We start from the raw sequence: 23,999 nt of genomic DNA, 5'->3' as shown, positions 1-23,999 counted from the left end.
GGCCCAGAACAACTCCAAAACACCACTCCAGAAGCAGAATGCTCTCAGAAAGGGGATTTAGAAAATACTAGGGAACACTCTATTTTTCAGCCTGGATTAATTTGTGACTATGCTGCCAAATTTTCCAACAAAACTGGTTTTTAGTGCTCCTGTGCTAACATACTCCTATTCCAATCACTAACAAGGAATTTGGCTGTACAGTTCCAAAAGCAATTTGAGTACTAAGTGCCAATTCATTTCTATAACCTGGCCTCATAGATGTTGCAATCAGCAGGCAATACTCAATAGTCTTTAGGCTGTCCACCATCATCTTTTTATGCCATACCGCAGAATTTCATCCTGCTTAGCACCTTTGACCCCTGACAGTACATACAGTCAAGTGGCAGACCCAGAACCTGCATTTGCTCTTAAAATGGAAACATAACAATTGACTTCGGTTACAGGCTGGGTCTCCAACTTAAAAGCACCCTGTTTACCCAACCGTCAATATTCCACATAGCTAACTGGTTTGGGTGCTTACTAGATACTTCCCTCATGCAGCTAATGAGTATACGCAATGGTGTATCTTCTTAGAACAGATTATTATTTACCCATGTAAACAGGACAGAAATAAATGGTTAAAGTAATGAAATATCTAAGTATTAAAAAACAAATAGCATAGATACGGTCTTATCCACACAGAACATTTCCTCAAAGCTTGCATTATTTATCTCAGAAGTTATAGGTCTGGATTCTGGCAACCAAACCACAGAGTCTCTCTGGAAAAAAAAAAAAAAAAAAAAAAAAAACACAAACAAAAAAAACCCCAAACAAACAAACAAAAAACACACAACAGAAAAGCCCCAGCCCTGCTTCCTCACTTTTGGGGTTGGAAGGTCAGAGGAGGAGGTGTGAGTGGAAGAAATGATTGTAATTCATTTTTGTATTTTTTTTTTCTTCAGTACCACTATTCATTCAGTTAAGCAGTCAGAGCATGATAAAAAAAAAATCTTAAGAACTGACACCTGCTTATCTGAACATCGGTGAATGGACTATCTATAAATACTGCCTGCTTTCTCCTCCAGATGTGAAAAATCAACCAACCAACTCTCCAGCACAGAACACATCGCACATTGGAAATTTAATACAAACATCTCCCATACTCTTCCCAACCACACTTAAGTTTGGTCCTCTTCTCTTATTCTTTAGGCATACCTATACAGGCCATTTTCACTGCTATGCAGAGACAGCCTAATTCACTCTAAATGAGCTCAACACTTCACTCAACACAGCTAGGCTGCTTCCAGTACCCGAACTGGCTATTTCGGAACAAACCGAGTTTCATTTTGCCTGGGAGATTGGAGGGCAATTTTCTCCTACGTATGCCATGAAAAGGGGTGCATGTTTTTGTTCTTCATTCTGTTTCAGTGTCTTCATTTCTCCTCACTTTCAGTATTCCTTCTCTACAAAATGGGAACCATACTGTTAAAAAAGAAACTCATTAAAAAACAACAAGATTTTCTTTTTAACTCTCCTCCTTCCAATTTTATTCCTTCCAATCTCCTCTCATCCTCTTTTCAACTCTTTTTCTCATGAATGATCTTCAGATCTCTTCTCCAACAAAAAACCACAATACATTTTTAATTACAAAGGAGAGCTTGGACTGTTGACAAGCTGTGGAAAAGAAGTAGATCCAGGTACTAAATACTTTAAAAAGAAATTAAAAACGACATGGAGACATAAATGGGTGAAAGGATGAAACTACCTCATTTTACTATTTTTTTTCTAAAAAAAAAACCTGTTTACAGACTGAGGATCTCAAACTTCTGAAAATGTCATAAACAGCACAGAAATATTTCAGCTTGCGTTCATTGCATACAGAAATGTTACAGGGTTGGGGGTTTTCAAAAAATACAGAGAAGCAACTGTGATGATCAGGCATCACGCTCAAGTTCAAGCAGATAACAAGACCAGCCCATTGCACACAAATAACTCACACTCTTCATACTAGAATATGTGGAGAAAGTTAATAATAAAATTAAAAGGAACTACTCTCCCTTCTCCATGAAGTTCTTCAAATCACTCTTTTATTACAGTTCATTATATGGGGTTTTTCCCCTCCCTCTTTTTCATACTTTTCTCTAAATGGCTAGCTGCATGTATTTAATTGTATACTCCTCAGGGCAGTGACTATTTCCTTAATTGTCTGTAAAGTTCGCTGCTATAAACAACGGTACTATGCAATGTTAAGTAATAAAAAGTGAGTAAAGTTTTGTGAGAAACAGTCATGCATTATTTATGCAAGATAATCTGGAAAATACAGAAGCAGGGAAAAAAGCATGTCATTATGAATCTATAACTTTAAAGCATCCCTACCCAATGAATGGTTTATGATATTCCATTTCAGTATTATATTTAATTTCTCTTGGGGTATTTAAAAAACATCGGTTCTGAAAGTTACCAAATGGGTATTGTTTACTCAGAAATTCTACAGGGTGCAACCCCTTTCTATACTGTCAGTTAAACATACAATATTTTAAACACACGTTATGGAGCCAACTGTTGAAGCAGACACTTAGAACGCAAAGAATATTCTACACATTAAAATACACATGAAAAATACTGTCTAGGAGTTATAACATAAATCAAATACAGATTCTAAATTCAGTATTTAATAACTACGCAATTTAAAAAAAAACATTTCGTTTTTATTACTTACTGAACTAATTTCATGTCTTAAATCTACATTGCTGCAAACTTATACAAGCATAGAAGCTACTGAAACTGGTATAATTTTAAAAGCAAAAGCAAATTTTTATTGCTGAACTATGCCCCTGAAAATGGGGTTTAATATAAAAACACTGACACCAAATCTGAAGAGCGTGAATACTCTGCTTTAATATTTTTTAAAATCTGTCCTCTAATCTTGACTGAAGTTTGAAAGTAGCAACTCTGTATTTTTCCAGTGTAAATGTTGTGCAAAAGCTTTACAAACATAGATCTAAATCTGCAATTGCCATTACTAAAATAAATGAAAAATCTATAAGCAGCAGTGAAACTGGCATGCAAATAAAAGAACTGTCAAGACATATATTGCCTAAAAATAAGCTTACAATAACTATTTTAAAGACTGTGTGTGGTCTTACCCATATATTTTGGCAAGATGCACTTTCTCCAACCACAGCTAGATTCATCCAAAAGCAGTGGCACTGGAGAGTCTCTGTCTCACCTGTCAAACTTGAAGAACGTTGTTCAGCAGACCACCATGAGTCCATGGATAGGATCCACAGCACTACAGCAGCTGTTCTTGATAAGTGTTCTCTAACTATAGAGGCAATGCTTCAAAAACGTTCTGTGAGAGGATCACCCTTAATATACGTGCATTTAAAACCAAACAGAAACAAAAGCATATCTAGAACAAGACTTTCAGGACTTTTACGGCAGAGCACGATCAGTGACTTCATACGTATCTCTGTCTGATATTTGGAAACAATCACAGAAGATTCAAGTCTATTAAATTTACCTTAGAATTTACCTAAATTTATTTACTCCTCAGAAATTATTATACTCTTCACATTGCAGGCAATCAAATAAAACACTAGAACCCTTAAATCTTCACATAATCTACGAAGATGAACTTTCCTCTTCTCAGATCCTTTCCCACAAGCGAGATGGAAAATATTTTCACACCAGCTACAAATAGTTTAAGTGGGAAGGAGAGGTAAAAGGCTGCTTGGCTACCGTAAAGGTAAGACTCAGTGAAAATGGGATGAAGCAAGAAAAGCTGCCAGTTTTAAAACTACGTAAGAGGATATTTTGACAACCATAAAAATCTAAGGAGAAAGCTTATCTGAATTCTGTCTATATAAAATAACTTCAACTGTCATTAAAAAGCATATAATCATTAATTTCCAGAGCAACGTGAGTATTTTCTAAAAATAGGTCACTGCTTTTAACTACCGAGATCTGCTCTGCTTTAACTACTGGTAGCATTGTATCCTAGAAGGAAGAAAGGCTCTAGAGAGATTACTTTCACTTTTCCCTAGATATATTTAGTGTACTAACTAGCATAGTTAGGATATTATTTTTCTTTGGTTTTGTCAGTAGCATGTTTGAAATAAATTTTATTAAGTGGTAGTGTATGTAACATTGCATTGTGGGTAGCAGTTTCCTGCCTTAACCTAGCCACATCCTCAGCTGTTATATGAGACAAGTTTCCCATATTTTCTGCAAGTTGACTTTAAAAAAAAAAAAAAGAAAAAAACAGACAGGAGAAAATAGCTAGAAGGTTAGGATGATCTTAAACAGCATATATTGACTGTTTAGAATGCGTGCATCTAATCAAAAGGGCTTTTTTCTCAATTACTGTACCATCTACAAGGTATGTATCTGAGGAACACAAGAAAATTAACACTTGTCAGAAAAAATGTCTGAGCACCAAGAATATCAAGATGAGACATATTTGACCATTAAGATGTAGACCCTTATTCAAAGCCTGATCAGGGGTTAGATTATTTCACTGGAGAATATCTTTTCTATTTTATGAAGAACTGAGAGAGCTGGCAACTCAAGATGAATGAAAACAATTTATTACTACTTGCTATTATATGAGGTACTCACAGGTTAACAGAAGATGACCATCCTTTTAATTTAAGTAACAGTTCAGTTTAAGGTTTAATTTGATCTTCAGTAGCCTGATTCCACTGTACAGAAAACAGACAACATTTGTTTACACTAGAAATGTAACAGCATTTTTTTTTCCCCTCTATACGCTTAGTGGTCCCAGGCACTGTCTACCTCAAACCATATCTTACTTAGAAAAAGATTATAAGGTAGAGAACAGAACGTCATAAAAATGCAGCAGTAAAACTCAGATTTTCAATGCTACTCTTTGCAGACACCAATAAGTAGCACTTTAAAATTAAGGACTGCTAAAATAATTTTAAAAATTGTAACACCAAGGTTAACAGGCAGCTTTAACTTTTGCTTTAACAGATTAGTATATATGTGATATCAGCATACTTGAAGCTGTTGCAGAGATGTTGGAAATTAGAAGTCTACAAGTCAACCAAATCTAGCAACAAAACTTGCATAAAATGTGCAAATATTTTAAATCAAACAGTACATTAAATATGTTAGCTAAGAACCATCAGAAAACACAGTACTATCCCTCTAAAAATTATCATTACTTCCAAGTTACAAAAAACAGATTCAAGGAGAGAGACTTCACTCCTTAAAACAAACAACAAAAACAAACAAACAAAAATCTTGCTCTAGTGGAAACAGATACGTTAATAACACCTACAGTTAATACCTGCATGTGAGGAAACTGCATTAGGACTTTATTATAAAAATCAGCATCTTGTTATAGTATATATTGTAAAACTTGTAAGTGGAATTTAACACATTTCTCATCATACTGCTTAAGCAGAATATTTATATCTCTCCAGTTGTAGCACAGAAACAAACATTTAAGTACAAATAAACTTTCAACAGGGTATCATACTGTTTATATACTGTATGAACTTTGAGTGGCATAAGGCAAAATGTTTGGAAATAAAGCATGGCTTAAAAGTTTCAAAACACATTTCAAAAAAAGTGAAAGATGTAATTATCTCTTAGTGTTGTATTACAATTGACTTTAAATAAGATTTCATTTGTCGTCAAAGATCAAGCTCATAGTTTACCATAGAAATTCCTTAGCATAAAACTTCCTTTGTAAGTGTAATTGTGACTTAAAGCATCCCCTATGGAACATGTAAGTTAACTTCGAATTTTGTAGATCTACCTTTTAAACAAAAGGCTGTCAAGTATAAGTCTGCAATCAAGACACTAGTTTATACAGTGGATTTTCAGGATTCATGCATCTGCTTCATTAGAAGTGCAAACTATACTGAAAGAAGCCATCATTTTCACAGGAATAAGGTCTGCATAGAGTTCAGCTTTATAATGTCTCTATACTAAAAAACCTAGCATTTTTTTCACTGTCAGTTTCTGCAGACTACATCTAGATTACTCAGTTAAACTACTTGTTTTTCTGCTTTTAATAGATTTTGTCTTACTAGATGAAGACTTCACTATAGTGGTCTTGATCTTGACAGCACAGGTGAAAAAGTATGTACAGTAAAAAAGAAATCCTATAAAGTTATCATATCAAAACACAGTAACAAAGTTTTCTCTAACTTTATGTACATAAGTGAAAGAATTAAAAAGCCATTCCAGAGAAAGCCTGAGCACAGTATTTCAATGCAATAAATTTTAAAATTCAGACTTTGTAGGAAGTTCAATATTCTAATATTAAAGATGTGACTAAGAATAAATTCTGGAATTAAAAAAAAAAACTTAAAAAAAATCAAACAACTGCGTTCATAAGAATGAAAATAAGTACTTAAGATCAAGACATGAGTTACCTACTATAAAAAAATAGTGGATCTACCTACCATCAAATAGAAGTTGATAAATATCTTCAATGCATAACTGTAGTTGAAGAAACATTTGTGCTTACAATTAAGAGTTCCACAAATAACGGAGGCAGCAACCCCCATAGGCTTTTGCTGCATCAAAAGTTGATTAAAACTGTAATGCACACAAACATATTTTGTTTATAAGAAAAGATTACCATTCTTTCCATCATTTTTATACTCTTTTTTCCATTGATGTTCCTAACCATACTGTGAAAATATAAAGAAATAAAAGCAATCCATCATTAGGAGAATTAAGTATCACCCTTCCTTTTATGAGACAAGTGATTTGCAGAACACTTCTTTTTCTTTTTATGCTAGAATTCTATAAATTTGGCAAAATCTAATAACTTTCCAAGTACTGAATTAGGAACAATGCCACTTATCTTACAATAAATATTATTATGAAAGTAGTTTTTATGAAGAGGGTTTTCTGTTGCTTTGATAAATATGTAAAAAAATAAAACCACAATCTGTAATTTTTACTGAAATCTCCTTTCCCATTTTCTCTCCATCCTTGCAAAACAGAGAACCTGCTCTCTATCCACACCTCCAGCTATTCATCTCACATCACTCCTAGCCAACTTCTTACTGGGAAAGCTGAGGACAAACAGAAAAATAAAAAAGGAAGGATGGCAGCTTCAAAGATATGTATTTTATTTTACAAATAAAAGTTGAACAATATCTAGAAAATGTTTTACACAATTCTTCTGCTCCCAAAAACATATATGACAAAGAAAAAAATTTAAAAATCACTCAGCTAAACTAAAAAAAATACAGTACATCTGTGATACAATCAGGCTAATAAGAAAAGTTCTAGACATAATGTCCAAAGAGGCAAAAAATAAGATACTTTCTCAAAGATGTTTCCAATTTTGTTCTGAATCTGAGTGAGCAAATCAAGGCTACTAATACACACTGTCTGTGCACATTATTCCTTACTACACACAGCATTTTGCAATTTATTTCAAAGCTTCTATTATAAACAAAAAAATACTGCTTTTGTTAACCCACTCCGTACTGGTACAGTAAAGGCTTATATTACACAATCAAAGTCAAAGTTACAATATGTTAAGTATATAAAAAGTATTATACACACATGCACACATATGATATTAAGTATTTAAATCTTACATATGCATCAAATTTATGTTTCATTTTAAAACTAAGTGTTAACATTAACTGGTGAATAAAGTTATTTATAGTCTCCCCAAAAGTCTAAGACTGTTCTATTTCTCTTAAACAGTGAAACTATAATAAGCAATTAGTGTAAGCACAATCAAAACCTCCCAACTCTCACAGTTCATTCTGTTATGCAACGTCTACATAAATCCTAGCAATACCAGTATTCAAAAGCATCACTTAGGCTGCAGTATACAACTAGTTATGATATCCAAATGACATATTTTGCCCCAAATATAAAAGAAAAATAATTGCCCTTAATTTGCATTACATAAAACTGCCAAGTAGTTTTGAAGGCATGTAAAGCAAGGCAGACATGATTTAAGATTTGCAAAGGAATCCCCAGACTAACACTTCTGTGACAGCCAATTACAGTAAAAAACACAACCCCAACAAGCAGTCTGCTACTAGACCTTAAGAAAGGTAAAGTTTCTTACAATGAGTTACAGATTCACAAGTATAGGAAGACAAGGAGAAAAAGTAAAACAGAAGGAATCCAGCCACCCAGCAAATATGAAGCAGACCCAAGATCGTGATACAATCCAAAGATGTAAATTATTGTAAATCATCACTGTTGTTCAGAATTTCACACAGCCACTTTTGCCAATTTTGCTCACTTTTCCACAGACACAATAATGAAGTAGGGAGAGGGAAGGGGAGGGAAAAAAAAAAAAAGAAAGGAAAAAAAAAAGGAGGGGGGAAGAAGAGTGGGGGGAACCTGAACTGAGAGTACAAATAAAGTTCTGCTGTCCATATGCTTTAACTGTACAGAAGTTTGGGCTCTTACAGCATTTTGTACTCTCTCCAAATCCTCATGAGTCACAAAAATTAAAAAGCTATATCCTTCTGGATGCCAGGAAGAGCCTTACCACGGGCCTTTTGTCAAAATAAAAAAAAAATAAAAAAAAAAGGGGGAAAAAAAAAAGAAAAGGAAAAAAAAAGGGGAGAGAGAAAGAAAAAGCCACAGTGTAGGCAGTCCTACTTGGAGTCCTCTGATGTCACAGCCACATGACTCGCTCGCTCCAGTAACAGTGCTTGCAAAAAAAAGGAGTTTTAAAGCTTTTGCTTTTTTGGATTGTGTGAATGCTTCATTCGCCTCACAAACAACCACAGAACCACAAGTGCGGTGCAAACTTTCTCCAGGAGGACAGCAAAGAAGTCTCTGGTTTTTAAATGGTTAATCTCCGCAGGTCACTACCAGCCACTGAGACCAACAGAGTCAGTAAGTGCTCTCTAACCACAGTCTATGCAGTAATAGTAGGTCCTTCAAATATTTGCTCATTCTCTTTTTTTTTTGTTTTGTTTCCTTGCTTTTCACATGTTACCAGTGCTACACAATTTTTTGACAGGGAAAAAACCAACTATAGAGTCTATGCAATCCAGGAACACTGTAAAACTAAAACAAGGTTTGGCTATGGTTTGTGTTTTCAGTTTGAGGATCCAAGAAGTATTTACACCAGAAGGTGAAAGCTCTGCGTGAACCGAGAGGGACTATGGCATCAAACAGCCTGTTCAGTTCAGTGACACCATGTCAGCAAAACTTCTTTTGGGGTAAGTACTGCAATATTTGAGCTTCTGTTTTCCGTTGTCGGGAGTTTTCTTACTTTTAACAATGCTGGTTATAGCCCTCTAAGCAAAAACTTGCTGATGGGATGTTAGGGTGTTAAAATAGCATACCTGGTTTGAGGGGGGGGTGCGGGAGGGGGGGGGGGGGGGGAGTCCTAAAGAACTTCTGCAGATTTATGAACAAATTTGTTAGCTGACAAGCTAAGCTAAACGGAGTCGGTGGCTTAGTCCTTAGTGTTTGACAGCAGGTGTGCTCAGCTGTCACCTGGCTCAAGGTGTAGCTACAGAAATTTGGAAGAGTCTGATGGGGTCTAGTATAATGTTTAAAATTATGTTAGGTAAAAAGATAAAGTATTCAGTGAGTTAATCAACAACAGCACAGAATATCTTATTCAGAACTCTGGTGTGAAGCGTAACACTCTTAGATGTATCCACCATGACTGGTTAACAAAAGATATTGTACAGAAACTTAACTTATATGATTTAAGACTGCTTGCTCTCAAAACCTGATGAAAATGAGTAGCATGTAGCACATAGCAGCCTATCCTATCCATAATTGCCCCAGACACCTTATTTTAAAGCATATTTATCAGATGAAGTTATCAGTGTAAATCTGCAGTTCTCTAGTCCTTTGTTGCCCTCATTTCACAGCAAAGCACGTTTGATAATATATTCATTTGTAAAAGCAAATTCTCCTCGTTACACTTATTACGAACAAGGCAAAACGTTCATGCATAAAAACATTAAGCTATGAAATAAAAAATACATGATTTAACATGCTGATGAATTTAAGCTTTAATTGAAAGTGGGACTTAAAAAACTCTGTAGAAGAGCACTGCCAAATATTTACTTCAATGTTCTGAACTGTAAACACAGATTCCTTTAAGAAATCATATATGTGTACTGAGGTAATTATATATATGCACTGCATACATACATGCCCATAAAAATCATAAATATGCTATAAAATTGCACCTCTATCATTGCTTACTTTGAAAAGCTTCTTCCTCTCAGATACAGTCTCAAAATCAGTACAGAGCACCTCACTCACAAAATGATAAATAAAACTGAATATGACTTTAAGTGATTTAGCTGCAAGTAAAGTTATATTTTAAAGCATGTTGGAAATGCTGTGCTCTAGTCATCTTTGATGAGTAGTAAGAAGTATATTCAAATTTTTTTTCAAAGCATCTTTTACTGAGACAGATCAGGAAGAATTAGTGAAAATTCTGAAAGATCAAGAAAAAAAATTCTAAAAACTTACAAGATTTTCTTAATGGTGTCCATCATGTCGAAACTATGTTGGGACCGTAGCTAAACCTATTTCTTTTCCTCCCTTGCCCCCCTTCTAAGAAAAACAACAATGCTAGAACCATTTTCAGTATATACATCCCGATTAAACTTCTATTGTAATGAACTGATGACTGGAGTTCCTTTTACCCCTCCTACTTCACACGCTTTGACTGGTTCCCAGTTAAACACATGAATAAGCTATAAGACCGTGTGTAGGAAAAAAAATGAATAGCTTCTTCTAGAAGAGACACCAGTTTCATTTCTGATCTACAGATAGCAGAAGAGATAACATAACCTGTGGCTGGTCACGTAGCTAGTAGACACTGAATGCTGAGCTGAAATACTAATGCAAAACTGGTAAGCAGCTTTTCCACTGAAACTGCTGTCTTAATGAAGCACAGCAGAAGCGTAGCCAGACCACATTATCCCAGTGTTTACAACAGGAAATACAGTTTACATGTATAGGGACTTTCTTTTGCTTTTACTTCCAGAAGAGATTAGAAGAAATTTAGTTGGCTAAAATTATCAAAACATGGAGTGCTGACTGCTTAATTCATCTACTTTTGATCATTCCTAAAGCGAGTGAGAAGGACTGTAACAGGAATAATACTTTTCCCCAAACTTTACTAAGTAGACTTGGGTACACAAATTTCGCTTTGGACATGAACAATGGATGCAAGGAACTACAAAATCTCATCAACTCTATCAATATGTAAGCAATATATCTTCAGCTAAAAACAAAACTAAAAAAACCCACCTTTATAAAAAGACAAGAGAGTATATTTTAAAAAGAACAAAAGCCAGAAGACCCAGGTTACTCATGAATTTGCCACGTCCTAGCAACAGCGCAGCAGCATGGCAGAACGCACGATCTCTTCCTCCTTTCCGTACTGTCTGTATCTCCTTCTACTCCCATCTCCACCTTATTCCTCTCAGGACTGTTGAATTTAATTATGTTTCTCCAAGAATTAACTGATGAAATGTAATGACGAGTAATAATAGGGAATGAAAACAGCGCTATATTGGTTAACTCGCACGGTTGCTAATCTATGCCATTAACGACATTTCTGAAAATCCTTATTTCACTTATTTTTGTCTACGTGTTTTTGACCTCATGTGAAAGGGAAAAACTAGAGTAGTGAAGGGGAAGGAACCTTTCCTAACTAACGCAAACACATATATTCCTCTACAATTTAGTAGAATTGAATTAACTAGATGCTATGTTTTATATCCAGAGTATTTCTACTTTATGCTAGTTATACACAGGTTTTGACTGCATCATGCCTACGTAAACCTTCTTAAGCTTTTTAATATAAGTGCATTCATTTCAATCAGCAAAGGATATTATATTCACATCTATATCATTTAAAGAAAAAAAAGGCTCAAAATAAACACTATGCAAAAAAAAACCAAAATGCATATTTATTAGAAAATTTGGTAAATATTGTTTATACAAGGTATTTTAGAGAATGAAATACTTTTGAAATGACTCCCACAACTGTTACAATTTTAAAAAAAAAAAGGCATTTTCAAATACTTTCTGTTCATCTTTATAAGAGGATTCCACCAAAGAAAGTAAAACAGACCAAAATTTGGCTGATAATTTAATCAATTATTTCACATGTAACTTTTGGAAGCTGATCCCAATAGACAGACATGGTAAATCTAAATGAAAGTGTTCAAGTTAACAACAAAAAGTTTACCCTGCTTACATTAAAACACTCCTCAGTATCTTCTCATTTATTCTCAAAAAAAGCAAACCTTTTGTAGATTTCAATTCTCATCTGTTTTTGTTTTTTAATCTTAGTTTTTCATTTCAGTTAAGATATTGATAAGAGAGAAACAGATCCTTTTTGAATAGCTATGTATATAAAGCAGAAATTTTCCCTATGTTCCAGCTCTGTTTAACATACTCATATAATTGTTAATGTTAAGAAAAATCTCAGGAAATTACTACCCTTTCTGTAAAATATAATTCAAAATACTAGGACTTAAAAAATAATAGTGAAAACTACGCAAGAATGACTATTCTTATGCGCATTAAGCAAGCTGTAAGCTTCTCACTAAGGCTTTCGGTATATGAAACCCCTAAACCACACAGAATTGCACTATACCACTTATAGGATTCCTAGGCAGCAAAATGTACTGATCTGGTTAATTATCTGTCTCAAATGAACTATTAATACCCAATATTGTTTAAATCAACTATACTGATATAAAATTTGTGAAGATCGAAATGTTCCAGTTTGTTAGAAGAACATCCAAATATTTGATGGTTAAATAAACTGGGGAGAGAAAAAAAAAAAACAACTCATTAGGGACACTAAGATTTTTATCAAACATACAGGATTAATCTCTATTGAATAGGACCATTCACAAATCAAAACTTACTCTACTTCAATACTTCCACGCAGTGCTAATCAATTACAACCTTTTCTAGTTATTCAAAATCCATGTGCTTTTAATTTTATTCATTGGTGGTCTAAAATATAATATTCAGGCCAAGCTAAGTCATTCTGTATTGCAACTTTGCTTTTTTTCAATAAATATTCATCTAGAGGTTTTCTTAGAGAGAACTGCTCATATGAAGACTGTGGTAATATTTTTATACTGTACCTCCTTGTTGAAGCAAAAGGTTAGGGGTTACCTAAATACCTCAACTGTATATACAAAAAAAGGAAAAGGTAAGTATTCACATGAAAAATCCAAAGGGACTATATTATTTATTTTTGCATTTCCTATGATTAATGATGCACCAGTGCATACTTGAAAACTGAAGTCAAAATAGGGTAACACCTCAAATTCCTTTACAAACTGTACAAATATCAAACTTCCATGCTGTATTAACTACTCTACCAGAAATATTTAAAGGCTCTGCCACCCCACATTAAGAGCATAACAATAACACTGAAATTCCTCTCAAGCAGTGTGATTTCTTGGTCATGGTCGGACTAATATTAATCTTAAAATTGCACCTTATGCCTTTATTTTTCCCCGAATGCTTTCAGAACACAGCTGGACTTTCTATGAATAAAAAGCAGCTCAGAGGAGTCTTAAGTAAATAATGAACATCTAATACTGTATCCATTTAAGTATAAAGGGAAAGATAAAGCAGTAAATAATTCTTCCAAGAGATGCTAACTATACAATGCAGACAGTTCAAAAGATCAAACAGAAGCTAGATAATAACTGGGTTTAAGGACCTGTCACACCTTGTGGCACACGCTCATCAGTGCACAGCACTAATAACAACTAAGAAGAAATACTTTCTAAAACTGTAAGTTAACTCAAGAATCTGAAAATACAAGCAAAATTTGGTATTCTTCTAAGCTCAAGTCTAGCACGCTCTGGTGGAAATTAAAGCAGAGAGGGAAGGGAGGAATTATCCCATGCTTGCCAGGCTGCAAAGGTGCTGAGCACCCGCATTTCTCCTGCTTGGCTACTACAGGAGCCAACCGCAGCTGTCAGTGCTGGGTACTTCTTGAAAGTTAGACCATGTGTATGTTTTACTCTATGTACCTAATAAAAATCAACATTGTGTGTTGTAGGTGATGGAGTTGGTTCTGAAAACTCATTAAATACACTCCATTAATAAGAATTACAATAAATTGCCATGTTTAATATGCCCTAGAGTATATAATATTTTAATTAAGGCAGCCTCAAGATAAACAGTGAGTTTAAGATGGTAAAACCTGAAGCATTTTAAGGTCTTAACTTCGGCACTGAGAGAATCCAAGTTTCATACAACCAGTTGGGAAACTGCAACATGAAAATATTCCACTGTTATATTAAATATAAAAAGCTAATTTGTCTAAATGGAATAAATACAACATTTGTTCTGATAAGTGTACTCAGAAATAAATTAGCAAACTGTGTGCTATTTCAAAGAGATTTTCCTTGTAAATTTTGCCAGACTTATGAATTAACCACAGATTTTCATCCGCAGACAGCAGACACCCACAAAATGCAGAAAACATCTACCTCCTCCACCACAGAACCCCCACAAGAAACTACTGTTATCGACAAAATTAATTTTTGCTCACATTATACACAATAGCTTTAATTTCTATTGTATACATTTATCCCAAACTGCCTTCTAAAGTCTCAAGGGGAACAGACTAAGGAGGTCTATCTTCTGCTCTCAGGTGTTTTTGTTTTTAAGTTAATAAAGCTTAAATCTAAGAGCACGTTTCCTTACATAAACATGCTCTCTTCTACAAATAAATATAAGACCTGCCACTTAACATACTGAAAAGCACACCCTAAAGAGAATATTTTAAAGATGAGCACAAAGACAAAATAAACTCTGCTTACTATATCATAAAACAGTTTAACACTTCCAATAAAAAAATCCATTATTCATGCATCTGTTTCCTGTATATATTTTTTATTCTGCTTGTTACCATACTGTGTACTGTTCTAGCCTTCCTCATGTAGCTATAAGTTTCCTATTTCATGTATGAACTTGCCCCAGGAGGGAAAAAAACATAGGTTTTCTACTGACTCACTTTAACTGCTGAAGTCATTTCAATCAGAGAAATTAAATTATTCTGTGCAACCTACTCCTTAAATATTTTTATTTATAAAAATTAATTTTAGCATAGCAAAAGATTAAAGGGAAAAAGGGTACCTTTTCCTTTAAATACACATGGTGCTTTAAAAAGGTATTTTTGTATCGTATTTACTGTATTCTTAACAGTTTTCTCTAATATTCTTTAAGAATATTTTTTTCATCTCTAATAAAACTACCTCTATTTTTACAGTAAAGGCTAAAAACAGTTTCTTCTGCTGTCAGTCTCTTAAAAATGCCAGATTCATTAAGGTCAGGCAGTTCTAGAATTAACAATAGTTTTAAGTTTTAATATGTTATAACTAAAAAACCCCGTGGCAAAAATATTTTGGCAGGAATTCATTCAATTATGGTTACTATATTTCTGATAGACACTAGCTTATTTCACATATTATATTTCATCAGAATTGCTAGCATTTCATAATGACTTAAAATTTATTATCATTCATTTTCTTGATTAAGGAAAGTTAAAAGCTGATGACCTTACATACATTTATTTTCCCCAGAATTTATTTGAACCGTAAGTGTGCCAAACCATTGTTTACTTATCCCTCATGGTCAGATATCTTACATCTAAATCCACTCTGTGGTTTACTAAAACAGAAAGACAGAGCCACTGCCAGTTACATAATATTTTATTGTTCAGAGGAAAAGGACCCAGCCTCAATCACAATGAAAATTAACTATAACACTAATAAGATGTGTTTGCATCTATATGCATGTATACGCATATACACCAACGACCACACGCTGGGTGCAGTTCTTCTGAAAGTGGGTCTGATATAGCAAATCGGAGCGGGGTGACGTTACAAGTCCTTACTAATTACAGAATTGAATTACTTCAAACACATTTAATATATATGACCCTATACACATAAGCAAAAGAGAGGGTTGTTTGGTTTGGGGTTTTTTAAGGAACAACAATATAGACAAATAATTATGCCCAAGTACATTCACTTCCAGATAGTGTTAATCCCCCAAAACATCTGTAATTCATTTAAATACAAATCAGAAAAGACAGAGTTAAAAAAAGCACGATATTTTAACATATCCATGTGTGGTAATAGAACAGGGTATTCTTTAAGAAATGTTAATGAGCTGTGTATGTGCAAACATGCACGTGTGTACAGTTCAAACCTCTAATTCCTACTAATCCATACTTCCAAAATTTTGAAATTCCTCAGGTAAAAAGAAATAAACAAAAAAAAAACGAGCAAAAAACACTAATAGTGTAAATTCAGATAACATCTCTATTGGTACAACATTTTCTACCCTAACACTGAAGTTGTAAAAGAGAATGTGCTATTGCATTCAGATTTGCCAGCAATACAAATACCCAAAGAACATTTACAACTCTTCACATATCTCTACTTTGCTAATATGCAATATAGGAACTTGCAGCAAGGGTCTTGTCTTAATATTTGTAAAAAAGAATGTCTATTAACGCTATTATAGTGTTCTACATAAATTGTAAGCGTTAGTGCTAGTATTCAAATAACAGATGGTGGAAGTACTTATTTTAGAATACTTGGCAATAATTGAGGAAATAGATGTTTGGGACTAAGTCTCTTCGTATCTTCTTGTTCTTCCCATAGTCCCACGAAGAGAGAAACTGCCTTTCTGGACATTAGACTGACCAATCTTAACTCACCTCAACTTTCAAAGTGAAAGCATGCATTTTAGCCAAAGTAGTCTTATTTGTAGGTCAGCTGCTGTTTTTGACACAGTGCAATATATTTCTTCTGAAAGTGATCAAAAAAAAAAAAAAAGGCACACCATATTTATGTTGAAAGAATTCTAATGTAAAATGCAGAGTTGTTCTGTCAAGAATTGATATTATTTCACAACATTATTTTTATATTAATATTATAATACATCAGTAATTTACTATAAATACCAACCTTCCTGTAAAATCAGCAAGAGTAATTCTACACAGATTAAATAGTTAGGATGCAACAGAACTTAAAAGGCATTTTAAGACATGACCAACAAAAACAACCTAATTCTGAAGACTGTGTTAGAATTTGCTATTTTAATTTAGCATGCCTCAAAAAGCCTTTTAGGTGAGCCGTAATACTGAACTGCTACACTACGTATGCCCTTGCTGCATTTTCTGTATAAACTCCACGAGTAACTGCTTTCATTCAAATACATCTACTCAACTGCGAATCCTCCACCTTAAAATAGAAAACTTTTCCTAAGTGTCACATTTGCTGTTTAACGTTGAAGGGACACATACTGTCTATCTTAGTGACTCTTTATTAACAAGCACTTGATGAATTAATGCTACTAGCTTTTGTATAATATTCAACCACAGGAGCAGCTTTTGTAATAGTTTGCAATAGGGTACTTAAAAGTCTGCAGTATATTTACTTCCTAACACAATCTGCAAAACTTGTTTCCTCTAAGTAAAGACCACCAGTATAAACTCACATTAAGAGAGTTCATCAACTCCATTTTTCCAATCAGTGTTATCAAAGTTTAACTCTGCTGTGTTTGGTTATTTGTGTAATAACCAAGCCGTAACAATGAACGGTTTATTTAAAACTGACAGGACCAGAAAGCAGCAACTATTTACTTAGGCAGCATACCTTAGTATACACCAGTAAAAATGTTCTCGTTTCCCAAAAGGATTTTCTGCATAAAGGGCATTCACTTTGCTTCCTTTCCACCCCTCTTAGTTTTGAATGTACAGAGTTGGATGTAAGTGCTCTATTTTTCTTGCTATTCAGTATATTTTTATTTCCCCCTTTCTGATTAAAAGGCATAAACAGAAACACTAAAACAAATTCAGAGAGCACACTCTTTATGCTGACATTTTATTAAAGAAACCAACATTCAGAAAAAAGTCCAGTCATTTGTGGATAATAAAATAACACCATTGAGGTAGAAAAAAAAATTAATTTAGCATCAAATGGGAAGAAATGTATCTTCTACAGCACAAATAATTTTCATACTGTAGCAAGAACAGCTTCATTCTAGTGCAACACTGTGCACTGCATATGCAAACACTAGGAAAAACTTTTAATTTTACAGTATTTCAGGAAGAGGACCTAAAATCATGCTCTATTATTCTGTATAGCAATTAATTCTGTCATGACCTTGTAATAATTTGGGGATCTAAGCTCATTAAAGTAACATTTTAATATTACCTTTAAAAGCAAAAGCAAAATCTTAATTACAGCTGAGCCACCTAAATGCGTACTAATACATCTTAAAATAAATGAAGACTTGAGCTTGACCAGAAAGATAAATTATTATAATACTCATTAGGTACAAAACAAAGGCTTGAAAGAGTATCATTTTATTACTTTAAATTATAGTATTAATTTACTAACTAATTTCAAGGCACATGTGTAGTGCACATGTGTAAAACCTACTTGATGGAGCCAGCTTACATACACACACACACGAGTTGGAATGTTCCAATTCTGATCAAAGATGTATGTAGCCGGATGTGCGGTTAATTCACTGATCAAATTTTCACAACTGAAAAACATCTTGAAACATAGTCCTAGTTACCACTAGTGTGTGCTTTTTACTTTATCATCAGAATTATTCTCCATCATTTTACATTTTAGGACGTATCTTAAAAATAATATAACCCCTTTCTCATACATTAAAAAAAAAAAGAAAAGGAAGAAACAAAGAAAAAGATAAAAAGGCACTGGTTTTCAGTTCCAGCATTTTTGAAGGGCAGAGTAAGACGTGAGTGGAATAAATGTAAAATACCCATACAATCTGAACTCTAATCTTAGTGACATGTTCTTACAGTAAGCTTGTGCTCCATAAAACCTATATAAAAGTGTCAGGACCGTAGATGCATAGCACATGCACGCAATGTAAGACACAAATCTGCCCTGTAACAATAATATACAGTAGCTCCTCAACGTGCATGAAAGATTTTAAAATGCACTAAATCTATAAAAATAGTCTACTGTCAGACTTCAACATCGTCTACTGAATCAACCAGATGTATTGAATAAACACTACTTAATGGCTACTAAATTTTATCAGCTTTGTATAAAGTTAGAAGAATTTGAACTAGCAATTGTTTGAGGTCTTCTACCACCAGATTTAATAATCTTACTTGCTTACTGAACTGGCTAGATACAGTAAATATACATAATATAATGGCTATTCCACTTGATCAGATATGCATAAAATAATAATAACCTAAACAGACTAATAAAGATACTGAGATGGGCAATAATTTTACTAGTCTCAACACTGATTTAAAAATACGTCTCTCTTTCTTCTTTACATACCTGGTTGTTATCAATTACTGATGTGTCTTCACCCCTTCTTGTTGCAAAACTTCCTTTAAAACTTACAGCACACACAGGACAACATTTGAGACCTATATACATAAAAATACTTTTTTTTCAGTAGCCCAGAAAATCTGAAGGTTATTTTAGGCTGACGATATCTTCACATAGAAACACAGAACGTCTGCAGACAGTAAGAAGCCTTTAGTAAGCCTTTTTGCTGCACCATAATAATCTGATCCAGAAATTCAAGGGTACCTTAAACAACGGGCTACCTGTTCTAGCCATGCTTAGGAATGTGGCCAAATCATTTTTATTGATTTAACCTTTATAGGAATGCTACATATCCTCAGAGCAAAACATTTCTAATGCATTTATAATATGATATACCTCTGAGAAGTTATGAAAAAAAAAATAAAAATCTTATGACAGATAAGCTAGCCCCCCTCCACTATTACGTTTTTTCTGATTTAGTGATCGATAGGCATTCAAGTGTTAGAATATTTTCTGAGTTTGTATGTGTCTGTATTCATAGGATGAAGTCAGAAACTGTGACACAGAGGACAAGACTAATATCTGACCTGTCTTTGTTTAAGGAATAAGAACTGGTGAACTGATAGCCAAGATTCTAAATACTCCTTTCATTCTAGAGTTACACATCAATCATGTTACCTGCAAACATATCAAGTTAAAACTTCCAGAATTTACAGTCCTTTTTGAATAAACTGAGCAGCATGCTAGTTATGTTCAGAGAGCTTACAGAAGGTGGTTTGTGTATCTCACCAGAATTCTTAAAGAAGTACTTCTCAAATTCCCTCTTCATCAGAAATCTGTTTCATACATATTTCAAATCAGTATTTCTCAATGTCAGATTCATATTCTATTATTTTGAAGTTAGGGAAAAAATAGTGTATTTCAGTATTTGTTGTTCTTTGGAATGTTACAAACCACACTTGAGCATTACTAGGAGTCACTTATTTTTTAGAAAGTAAACTGTTCTGAGTTGCTCATTATGGTAATGATGCATTAACGGTGTAAAGCAGAAGTGAACACACTGACTGAAGAGTTAGTCAAACAAAAGCAAATACACTTATGTTACGAATTACATTAGTTACATTTCTTAAAAAGAAAATCTGGGGATGGGAGGGGTGGGTTGTTTGTTTGTTAAAAAAAAAAAACAAAACATAAATTAAGAAAACCTGGTAATGAAAATTATTCTTACTCCTAATAGCTACTAGCATGAAATACTAGTATGTTATTCTTCACAAGAGGAAGAAGCGTAGCCAGGCACAGTTTGGGAGGGCAATACGCTAACACAGATCACCTATTTTAGTAAGATTTATATCTACATTTTTAATGAAGACAACAATGTCTATAAACCACTGATACTAAGGTCTCATCTACAAAGAAATATGTAGCAATTCTACAAAGAAAGAAAAATATTAAAACAATACCCAAGTGAGATAAGTGCCTATCTACACATGTATGGTAGACAAGTTAGTACATCAAAGCAACGAATTGTAATCAGAATGTAAGGCATATCAAAAAATATGTATCTGCAAATTCTCACAGGTTTTTTTTCTTTTTTTCAATAAGAAATTGTCTTTCAGAGAATACATCACTAATTTTGTTTCTTCCTCCACTCTTTCCAAGAAATATTCTAAAGATTAATCCATACCCAAATACACAACATCCACACCTAAACTATCTCTTGACATGAGCCTTACACTTGCTAAACCAGATGAAACTAAGACCTTAATGTGACAAGCAGCAGTGATTCTTCTAAGAATGGACTAGTTCTACCTTCATTCATGCTGCACATCAAGGATCTGACCAGATGAGTGCTTACATTTATGCAAACCCAGTTTGCTTTGTACTACAGTAGATGGAGAGCTTTCAATTAATTATCACATGCAGACTGAGTACAATATCCATGAATAAATAACTAGTAACTCCAAACAAGATCCTAGAAAGATCACTGAAGCATATCAGATCATACTTACTTGATTCCAACTTTAGTACTTGTAGAATAAAAGTTAATGGAGCAAGAAGACGACAAAACAACCTATAGATTTTAGAAAAAAATCCTTTGGATGATACATGTTTGAAAATCTTCCTAATGACCAGCCTGGTGCTGAGAGCTGTATCTCTCTTCTGCTGTTATGTTATAGAACAGAACTTCTTGTCACTTGCTATTATAGTGCACCTTAAGGAAGGACCTAGGCAATACTGAAAAGTAGTGGAATTTGTTAGAAATGCAAATTTTTACAGACAGTGATGATGGAAAAAGGCGTAGTTTAAATGCAGTTACACTAATAAAACTACTTATGTTATAAAAAAAGTGTGCTACTATAATAGATATATTTGTACAAGGGGATTTATTAGCATAGTTATCCTGGCAAACAATAACATCTTTTGATGCTACAGAAAAGCTGCTCTGTGCTGGCGTGTGAGAAAGGTCAGATGGTGGAAAACTAACTTCATGCTCTTAACCTGTAAACTCTTTCCTTTCCTGACTACTAACAAATGTCCTAGCAGGGGAGATCCACAGCCTTTCCAAGAACTCACGTAGGGAACCTTCTGCTCTGTTCCAATGGAACAGAACATGTGCACGTTTACCTTCAAGAGCGCTGGCCTCCGTGGCAGCTCTCTGACTAAGTCTGTCTGCACAGGTTTGCCACAGGAAAATTGCCTCCAGGTTTTCAGTTCATAAAGGTTTTATATATATATGCATACACACACACACACATATATCCATCCATATATGTCTGTAAAAAGCAACATACTCAGACTATTCAAGCCTGCATACTATTAGAAGAGCAACTGCGATACTTCAGGAACCCTAAAGCTTGATTTCAGTATTTTGAATGAGGGAAAGCAAAGTAAGGAGACAGAAAACTCTGGGAACATATTTTACAAGGCTGTGTTATAGGGGGTCAAGCAGGAAAACTATACCAATAAGGAAAAGCTATCTTTCTGACATGTGAGTGGTATTACACAACAAAGAGAGGAGCAGACAAGTATTTTTTGTCTGTGGTGACAAAAAATACTTGTCTGTGGTGACAGAGAGGCTTAGGGTGATGGGAGCATTAAGGGTCAGGCAATGCACATGTGTTGGCAATGTATAATTTGAATAACACAGCTTGTTTTCATGGCAATTCTGATAATTCTTCCACATTTCCCAGTGGATTTATTTTTTGGTTTAATGATTCTCCCCACATTTTCTAATGGTGAAAGTAGTAGAAAAATGCCATTTCACAGCCAAGTATTTTGATTCTGGCAAACTTGTCTCTTAGCTCTTTACTACCTACCTCTCATACTTCTGACCTTCTCAATCTCAGGTCATGAAAGTAAGGAGTATAGGTCTGGCTCCATTTTCAAATACCATTGGCCATTGATCTTCTCTTTCAAAAGTATTTCTATACATCTTCACACTTGTCTACTATTGTGCTGTCTCCTCTATTTTCTGATACAACAGGGCATAGCTCCCACAAGAAACTGATTCCAAACTTACTTGAATGTGCTATGATCATAAATCATATTCTTCTACTTTCAAAATCTGCAGAAAGAATACAATCACCTGACTAAAGGTCTTTCAACAGTCCTATTTTCACATGGCAATGGTTATCTGCTATGTCTTTTAGAGGTCCTGGTCCCATGCAGAAGTCAGAGGCCCCTGGAAATTCTAGACATCTTAACAAAAAAACTTGTATCCTTCATTGCTTTAGCAGGAATTTTGAAGATTATATTTTTGTTATACATTTGTTCAGTGCCTATCATAATAAAATACTGATCCATAGGTATGACCCTTATATGACAATATAAATCAATAACAACAGCAGAACTTTTATAAACACCATCATCAGTTCAGCCTTGCTGAGCATCTGTTTGTTTTAGCCCAAAGTAAAGCTGTCTCCTTCAAGGTTAACTTATTTTGATGTATATTTGAGAAGTCTGTTCTAAAAAAAAAAATTTAAAAAGGCATACTGATGACTCACATCATCAGGACTTGGTAATTTTGGTTCTTGCTGGAAAAATGCTTAGCAAATATTGTCAGCAAAATGCTTCAATTTTCTTTGTGTAAGCATATTTTAAACCTGAAAATAGCAATGCTAACAATTGTGCCATCACCAAATATAGCTGTTCCCTACTTTGGGTAGGATCCTGAAGATATTTTCAACTAGAAAACTGGTTTTGGCTGCAACTAAAAATTCAAAAAATTCAAAGCATTTAAAAACCTCACAGATTGACTTTGTTGTGTCAACAGCACCACACAGGATTCTGATTAAAAGGAGTTGATTATTGTGTTCTTTCTCAGCCAGTTTCCTAAAAGCACAGTTTACACTGTATACAAAGCATTGTCCTGCATCTGGTCCTCACACACCAATACTCTTCCCTGAAACCACTGCCACACCTGAGATTCTAAACAAATTGAAATAGTCAACCCATAAATACTTGCAGAGTAGCAAGATGAAAAGGCAACCAAAAAGAATTAAGAACAAATAATTATATATCAACCTAACTGATTAATTTCACAGAAAAACTGACTTTATTAGTAAATATTAAGCAGCAGAATCAAAGCAACTTGACTTCAGAAAAAAATTGATGCCGCCTACGTATTATCCAAGGGAACTTGTAAACTCAGAAGAAAGTGTTGCAGTACAGAGCATTACAAACTGT

The 23,999-nt window shown here is 34.2% G+C and overlaps 2 protein-coding genes across 5 annotated transcripts in view; one reads left to right on the top strand and one right to left on the bottom strand.

The window, feature by feature from the left end:
• Window positions 1–23,999, bottom strand: part of SUPT3H (SPT3 homolog, SAGA and STAGA complex component) — a 281,477-nt gene that overhangs the window by 226,798 nt on the left and 30,680 nt on the right. The gene's annotated exons all lie outside the window — the stretch shown is intronic.
• The window catches only part of RUNX2 (RUNX family transcription factor 2), a 223,182-nt gene continuing 207,915 nt past the window's right edge, over window positions 8,733–23,999 (top strand). For 2 of the 4 annotated variants that reach the window (XM_049819336.1, XM_049819338.1), the window contains exon 1: window positions 9,000–9,173. In XM_049819336.1, coding sequence (XP_049675293.1) covers window positions 9,116–9,173 — 58 coding nt within the window. In that variant the 5' untranslated portion in view covers window positions 9,000–9,115. Of the gene's footprint in view, window positions 8,845–8,999; window positions 9,174–23,999 lie in introns of those variants that run through there. The other 2 variants (XM_049819337.1, XM_049819340.1) reach the window with 2 other exon arrangements.

Source organism: Accipiter gentilis, chromosome 16 (assembly GCF_929443795.1).
Source record: "Accipiter gentilis chromosome 16, bAccGen1.1, whole genome shotgun sequence".
Taxonomy (NCBI): Eukaryota; Metazoa; Chordata; class Aves; order Accipitriformes; family Accipitridae; genus Astur; species Astur gentilis.
Note: the sequence above shows the minus strand (reverse complement) of the source record. Positions and strands in the feature narration are given on the sequence as shown.